This window comes from Puma concolor, chromosome A3, assembly GCF_028749965.1.
Source record: "Puma concolor isolate L17-30 chromosome A3, mPumCon1.1.hap2, whole genome shotgun sequence".
NCBI lineage: Eukaryota > Metazoa > Chordata > Mammalia > Carnivora > Felidae > Puma > Puma concolor.
Genome location: NC_141669.1, coordinates 15124519 through 15132238, shown reverse-complemented (window position 1 = coordinate 15132238; position 7720 = coordinate 15124519). Strand labels below are relative to the sequence as shown.

At 57.2% G+C, this 7720-nt stretch overlaps 1 protein-coding gene across 1 annotated transcript; it reads left to right on the top strand.

Annotated features, from left to right (window-relative positions):
* Nucleotides 1-239: 239 nt before the first annotated feature.
* OSR1 (odd-skipped related transcription factor 1) lies at nt 240-7448 on the top strand. The gene is made up of 3 exons (XM_025927354.2): nt 240-534; nt 5046-5745; nt 6520-7448. Exons 2-3 carry the CDS (start codon nt 5078-5080, stop codon nt 6653-6655), a joined length of 804 nt encoding a protein of 267 aa, XP_025783139.1. The 5' UTR covers nt 240-534; nt 5046-5077; the 3' UTR covers nt 6656-7448.
* Nucleotides 7449-7720: the final 272 nt, after the last annotated feature.

The following is a 7720-nucleotide window of genomic DNA, read 5'->3' as shown; positions in this document are numbered from 1 at the left end:
ATGCAAAAGGGGTCGCACAGGACCGAAAAGCAGGGGACGCAGGTCCGGGGAGGCCGTGGCAAAGCGACGCAGCTGCCAAAGCCGGCTGCCCGGGTCAGCAAAACTTTGTCTCTCAGTGCGCAGGCGCAGGGCATGGTTGGGGGACAGGCAAGGGAGGGGAGGAATCCTGAAGCAAGGGGAGGCGGGAGGGAGAAGGAGGGAGGGAGGGAGGAGGGTGGTGGATTAAAATAAGTAGGCGGCTCGGTGCTAAGGGATGAGTGAGTCGGAGCTCCGTCTCTCCCCAGCAAGTTCTCAGCCGCTCCCGGTTCAGACCCAACCAGGGAGCTGCGAGCGGGGCTCACTGTCCTCCGGGGGGCAGGGCTCCGGGCCAGTGGAGCGCTCCCGCGCGTTGGGCGCTCGGAGTCCCCGCAGCCGGAGAGGGGCCAGGACTCAAGAGCTCCGGGGGTGCCTGTGGAATCCAGCGCCTCTGGCTTCCCGGGTCCCCCGCAGCGGAGCCCCAGAGACTCCCTCAGCCCGGGACCGCCGCGGAACAAGGTAACTGCAGCCCCGGGCGCCCCTGCTCGGCGAAGGGAATGCGGGCAGCGCTCCCGGGTCCCCTGTCACAGCGCGGCGGGTGTCTCCTCTCTCTGTGTCCCAGAAGGAAGCTCCTCCTGCCAAACGGAGGCTGCAGGACCTTAGTGAAAGTGAGAGCAGCTGCAGCCCAGGGTGGTTGGGGGTGCTGGCTCAGGGACTTCCCGAGCGGGGTCTTTCGGCCTCTGACCTCCGGGGAAGGAGGGGGCGGGCCTCCAGCACTGGCCCTCGCGCTGCCAGGCTCCTAGGAATCCGCGGCGAGATGCCCGCGGACTTCGGGAGTCAGCCTGTGGGCCCCCCTCTAAGAAACCGAAGAAACTTCAGCGGGCAGAAACTTTCCCGAAACGCGCGCCTAGCGCAGTTTGACCTACTTTAGCTGACGAAGAAGGAAGAGAGAATGGATGGATGGCCACGGCCGCAGCCGACGGCGCCAGGGACAGGTGCATGCCCCAGCCGGGTCGCGCTTTTCGTGCAAGTTTGTTGTTTTGCGTAGTTGCGCTCGGGTATCCGGCCGGCTGGACCCGGAGCGCAGGGCCGCGTGCCTGACCCCGCCTCGCACTTCTGCTCTGACTTCGGGGTGTTCTCTATAGGATGATTGCTCTGTGTAGTCAGGGCCTGGGGAGTTAACCTGCGACTGTCTCGGTTCAGGGAAGAGTGCAGGGGGTCGCGAGCACTCTTTCCCAATTGGAGACTCGCACGCCCAAGTAGCAGAAACGCTGTGGGTGCCGTGCATGTCTCCGGCTTGGGGCTTATAAGGCGAGGATTCGTTTCCTCCCCCAGACTGTCCCCTAACTCAGCCTTCAGGAGAGAAGGGGGAAGCCCGAGGAGAGAGGGAAAGAGGTGAGGGGCTGCCTGCGGAACTACTTTCTTTCCCGAAATGTCTAGGTTCAGAAGAACGAAAACCCACATCCAGTCCTTTTTCAACAGCTCGAGCAGTAGCGGGATGGGCTCTCAGAGTGAAAAGTAGCTGCGAGGGTTTCTTTGTTGCCACAATTTGGTAAATTTCAACCGGGCTAAGAGCTGCGCGCTGGCTTTTGGGAACAGAAACCACGTGCAAAGCAAGTTGGTCTCCCAGGCTCACGGCCTCCTAGAGAAGACAAGGGCTGACAGGGACAGGGGGCGACCAGTGGGTGGATATTTTATCCGAGGCTCCTCGAAGTAATTGCGGTTTCATTAAGACTGGGGAACAGACCGCTAAGGACGCAGCGGGCGTTTAAATGCCGCGGGACGGCCGCCTAGCCGAAGGGTTCGTTCGCTCTCGTTCGTTGGGAGAATTCAACAGAAGTATCCGGTGGTGGTTAGTCCTCCCACCAGGGGCCTGGACGCCTGTCACCACGCGTGTTGGGGATTCGATGTCAAGGATGATTTTCTGGGGCTGCTGTGGGCTCCTTCAGGCAAAAGCTCGTGGAGCTCGCTCCGTCCTCATTAATGCAAGCAGTTAACTCGCTCACGCTCAATTAGCCCCGAATAAACCACTTTAATAGACTCTACACACTTCATTAATGCCCGGCATAGGGCTGGCTGCAGACCTGGAATTGGCGCTCGACCGCGCGAGGGAAGGAGCGCCTGCACTGCGCGGGGGACCCAGGACTGGAAGCGCGAATTGCTTTTGCTGCCTGTAGTCGGGATCTTTACCCGCGCCTCCCAGATCTCGAGGCTCAAGCTCCTTGCCAAGCGGATGCCTGGCCCGGGGAGAGGTGTTTGCCCTCGCGTTTAAAAATCTAAAACGTTCACACAAGGGCCCCCCGGGTCAGGGCAACGGGACTCGGAAGGGCTGGGAGTTCGTTCATCCTCTCCGGCTGGAGAGGCGAGTGTGAGACTGTGTTTTTCTCTTAGTTGACCGCCTGAAACCGGATCGTGCATTTGGCCCATTCTTGGTACTAGTGTAAGGAGCCACGTTTCGAACGAATTTCGTCCCCGGGAAAGTCGTTGGCGAGAGCTTGGGGAGCCCTGGCCTCGGAATGCAGCAGAAAATAAGAAACTGGCCGTGCTGCTGAAGAAAATAAATTGAGTGTTGGGGGACACAAGATCGGGCAGATAGCCCGGAAAGGTTGGCTCCCAAGAGCAGTGATGGCTGCAAAAGCCCCCTCCCCCTATGGAGCCCCAGGTCTTCTGGGCTCCTGAGGGTAGGCAGGGTAGGCGAGGAGAGGCCAGGTTAGTACCCGACGTTGGTGGGTTCCCCACCGGGGCACAGGCAGGGCTCGGGCTCTTTTGCAGCCCAGAGTCGCACCGTCACCGCCGCTCTCTTGGCCGGCGATAGGCAGAGCACCTAGAGAAGCAAGCGGAGGTGCTGGTGGCCCCGGCGGCCCCGGGGAGCCGGAAATAAGGATCTGATTTCCAGCGCCAGGAGGGGAAAAAGAGGTGACAGCAAATCAAAGAGCGCTCACCTCACCTAATCACCTAAGTGTGGGCCAACATTTTAAGTTGGCGAGAGTCCTCTTTCTCCCTCCTCTCTCCTTCCCAACCCCAATCCGCCCCTGCTTTCTCTCTGCCCCAATTCGTATTTTGCTTCGCGGGGTGTTAGCGCTCTAGGATGATCTCGGCGCTCTGGGATCACCGGACCACCAGTGATCCAAGCCGCAGGGAATACTGGTAGGGAGGCCTTCTGCTACTGAGGCACGGGTCCTCGGGCGCCAGGCTGAATTAATTGCTGCCTTAACGCTGGGTTTTTGCCGGGTTGCTAATGTAACCTGCAGTGGGAACATCTCTGCAGGCTTTCAGTGTTTTGCACCTTCCACCCCCTGCAGAACCTCTTTCTCCGCGGGCCTACTATTCAGCCAGTGACTTCTCTGACAGCTTCCAAGGGAAAGGGTTTCTGCATCGAGATTGTCCATACTCCTTCCTGAAAGGGCAGGGCTATCTCCCGTGAGAAGCTTTGCTGCAGTGAAATGCTGCCGAGTCCGACAGGGCCTTGTGGCCTTGGGCTGAGGGTAAGCCGGCCTAGGGGAACTGTCTGGGTGGTGTCAGCGTCCAGCAGTGGGTAGGAGCGGTACCCTGGCCTGCACAACCCAGGAAGGGGGGCTTACGGAAGGTGAGAGGAGCAATCTGAGGAAGAGAAGAGGGGAAATGGGGGTAAGGGAAAAGTGGGCAGCAGGGGATTGAGACAGGCAAAGAACCAAGCACCCTGTTCCCTCAGTGACTACTCGAGTAGCCCTCAGCTCAGAGCTGAGAGAGTTCAGCACTTGAGCCTCGCAAGCCACCACCCCCCGCCCACCATGTACTTTCTACTTTTCCTTCGCCATGTTCTTGCCTCCACTGGACAGACTGACTTAAGAGTGGCTGGGAGGCTTGGAGATGAAAGGTCTCTCTGCAGAACCCAGACTTGTCCACGGAGGCTGGAGATCCTGACCAAGGAGGCCAGCAGATGCCAGACTGCTGGTCACTTCAGCTTCCTGGCCTCGCAGTTGGAGGGCACAGAGAGCATAGAAGCTGATTGTATTGGCCTCAATACTGTAGCCCATAGGCATACCCACCTGCCCAGGTGTCACTGCGCACACAAATATCCGAGAGCCCAGAGACACTGCACCCTGTTTGATGGAGTAGGGAGGGCACCGAAGCCCCCTTGTATGTACCTGCAGATGTTTGACTGAATTAGTAAATGAAGGTGGGTATCATCACCTTCAAAGGCAATTAATTCCCAGGGGCTCAGGTAAGAAGTCAGCCCAAAAGCAGCCGCAGAGGGTGGTGTCAAGAGGGCTCATTAATAGTGAGGCAGAGAAGCAAATTTGAGGTCAAAGTTGAGAGCTTTGAGGAGAAAGATGACATGGCTTCTAGAAGCCAGACTGAAGATCAGCTAAGTAGAGCTAAATGCAGAGGAGCTGGGAGATGTACAGATCTGTGTGTGTTTGTATGTGTGCTGTCTCCCTGGAGGCCCTGCGTGGGTTCCATGCAATCCCATGTGTGCATGTGTGTGTGCGCGCACATGCACACGTGAACATGTTCACGCCAGCATTTTGTTTAGCAGCACAACACTGATCATCTCAGTTTATCTTGCCACCTTGTTGTCATCTCTGCTTCAGAACATGTGAATCTGTGTTTATCTGTCATTGTGCATTTCTGTTTATCTGCACATGAACATGTAAATGTGCTTCCAAGTTCCTGTTCTCTTCGCCGGAGAGTGAAATTCTGCGTTGACTCAGGTTTGCGTGGATGTAAATTTCCACACACCGGTCTCCCCCAGCTTCTGCCTCCACTGTAGGCCCTCATTTAAGTTGGTTGCATTGCATAGGATTTGTTTCCTGATGGTTTCTGTAGCAAGTTGTGTGTCTCTGCCATGGCCATGTGGAGGGAGCCCTAGCATCAGAGAAGGTTCCATTTTCTCTCTGAGGGCAGTGGGTTCCCCCAGTGGGGTCTCAGACTCCCAGCGTCTGCCCTGGGGCACAGAGAGGGTGTGGCTGAGTTGGAATTCCTAAAGAGGGTGACCTACTCTGAACTTCTCTTTTTCTCTCCCTTCTTTTCTCTTCTTTTTTTTGCAGATTGCGACTGACAACCCACTGCAGCTACCGCCATGGGCAGCAAAACCTTGCCAGCGCCAGTGCCCATTCATCCATCCCTGCAGCTCACCAACTACTCCTTCCTTCAGGCGGTGAATGGCCTGCCCACGGTGCCCTCGGACCACCTGCCTAATCTGTACGGTTTCAGCGCACTGCACGCTGTGCACCTGCACCAGTGGACGCTGGGCTACCCTGCCATGCACTTGCCGCGCTCCTCGTTCTCCAAAGTCCCGGGCGCCGTGTCCAGCCTCGTGGACACACGCTTCCAGCTGCCCGCCTTTCCCTGGTTTCCCCACGTAATCCAGCCTAAGCCTGAGATCACCGTTGGAGGCAGTGGCCCCTCTGTGCTCAAGACCAAGCCACGCTTTGATTTTGCCAACCTGGCCTTAGCTGCCACGCAGGAAGATCCATCCAAGCTTGGCCGGGGGGAAGGTCCTGGCTCCCCCACTGGTGGGCTGGGTGCCCTCCTGGATGTAACCAAGCTGTCCCCGGAAAAGAAGCCCACGAGGGGACGCCTGCCTTCCAAGACCAAGAAGGAGTTCGTCTGCAAGTTCTGTGGCCGCCACTTCACTAAGTCCTACAACCTCCTTATCCATGAGCGGACGCACACAGATGAGCGGCCCTACACGTGTGACATCTGCCACAAAGCCTTCCGGAGGCAAGACCACCTACGGGACCACAGGTACTGCGTGTGCACCCCCCCCCAAAGCTGTCTGTCACTGTCCTCACCATCCTCCTCCCTAATGAGGTGGTTCTTGAGCCCCACTTGGGCTCTCCAGGCCTCCCAGTTTCTGGGAATTCTCTAACATCGCAAAGGAAGCCATACAAGGCTTAGGCATAGGTTCTTGGAGGATGGGTGGAGAGAGCTTGGGGAGAATAAGTCAGGTCTCCATGAGCTTCAGACAGGCATGCCAGCCTTCTCATCCCTTCCTTCACCTGTGCATCTGCAAGTGCTGTTCAGTCCAAGTTTCTGCGGTGACGGGCAGGGGGACCCGTGACTCATGTGACCGCCCAGCACTTGAAATGTGCAACTAGTGTGACTGCGAAATTAACTTTTTAGTTTTACTTACTTTTCATGTTAATAACCACATGTGGCTAGTGGCCGCCCGCTTGGACAGCACAGCTCCAGCAAATTGTCCTCCCTGCCCCTGGGTCCCCTCATTCACCTTTATTGTTAACCCAGACCTTATAAGGAGACAGTGCTTCCCCCTCCTGGGGAAGGCAGGGGTGGGCCTAGCTGGACCCGTTGACGTATCAGATGGATCAGATATTGCCTGCCAGTTTCCTTCACCTCCCTACTCTATTCACAAACTTAGAATTTTGCCCACTCCACGCTAGGTCCCCACCCCCCACTTTCTTTTGAGGGCAAGCGCCTGGTTGCAGTGGGAGGGGATCTTAGATAACTGTTTATAACATTACATCATTTTGCAAAGATTAATTCTGCTTTTGCTTCCAGATACATTCACTCCAAAGAGAAGCCTTTCAAGTGTCAAGAGTGTGGGAAAGGATTCTGCCAGTCCAGGACTCTCGCTGTCCACAAGACGCTACACTCACAGGTGAAGGAGCTCAAAACCTCCAAGATCAAATGCTAAAAGAGCCTCCAGGTCACCAGGACCCTGGGTTACGATACCCCCTCCTCCAGAGGGACCAGAAGCCGAAGGCGACTCTGGCGGGCAGCGGGAGGGGCTCCCGGGACCTTCCCATATCCCAGACTTGTCCCTTGGGTCCCGGGCGCACGCGGAACTCGAGAGCCCCGCCCGGAGCCGTGACCCCAGCCGCCAGGGCGGCTCCCCCAGGACGCGGCTAAAGTCTTGGCCAAAAGGCGGTACTCACGTGGCGGAAGGGAAACTGCATTTAAAAAAAGAACGAAAGCTCCGCGGAGCCGCAGCGGCGCCTCTCCCAGAAGTATTACTTTTTCTATTGTTATTTTATACGTTTACTTTATTATTTTTTTCTTTGACCATATAAGCTTGTAACTCTGCCTGCGGAGAGAGAGGGGAGAGGGAAGGAAGTTCTGTGCGTTTGCAGAATCCACCCCCTCCTCCCGTCCCCATCCCCACCCCGGGAGCCTGCAAAAGTGTAATCCGTGTATCTGCTTCTGCCGCCGGGCCCTGGGACCGCGGGGCCAAGGAGCGCCCCCTCCCTGCTCCGCAGCCGGTCGGCCGTGGGCCCTCGGACTCGGATGGCGGGGCGGGGGCCTTGAGCCCTGCGGCTGCAGCGGGCCCGGCCTCCGGCTCCCCTGTTCCGCCGTCCCATCACCACGAGAGAGCAGCCGGCTAGGAGCAGGGCATTGTATTGCGATTGGCACTTTATGCTGACCATCGGTAACGGACATTTATCACTGGAGTTTTTTTAAATATGAAATAAACGGTTATTTTACAGGCATTGCAGGATGGGTATTCTCCCTCCCAAACAGGACACTGGGAGGCTTCTTTCCTTCAGAGGAGCAGGATTCCCTGCCCGCTCCAACCTGCCCCGCTTCCGGAAACCCGGCCTTCTTGGGGTGATAGGGTTGAGATGGGTGGAGAAGCCTCCTCTCTCCCTGTGTTGGTCTACCCCGGCCACGTGTTTATTTTCGTACTTTACTCCTCCACTTCGGTCTTTAGGGTCTCAGTGTCCCCACCCCTCACCTCCACGGGGCTGGTAGTTTACAAGGA

What these genes read in the sequence shown, in the direction of transcription:
- OSR1 (XM_025927354.2), top strand. Translation starts at nt 5,078, where the DNA reads ATGGGCAGCAAAACCTTGCCAGCGCCAGTGCCCATTCATCCATCCCTG. An exon ending in GACCACCTACGGGACCACAG is followed by an intron (nt 5,746 to 6,519) that starts GTACTGCGTGTG and finishes TTTTGCTTCCAG; the next exon opens with ATACATTCACTCCAAAGAGA.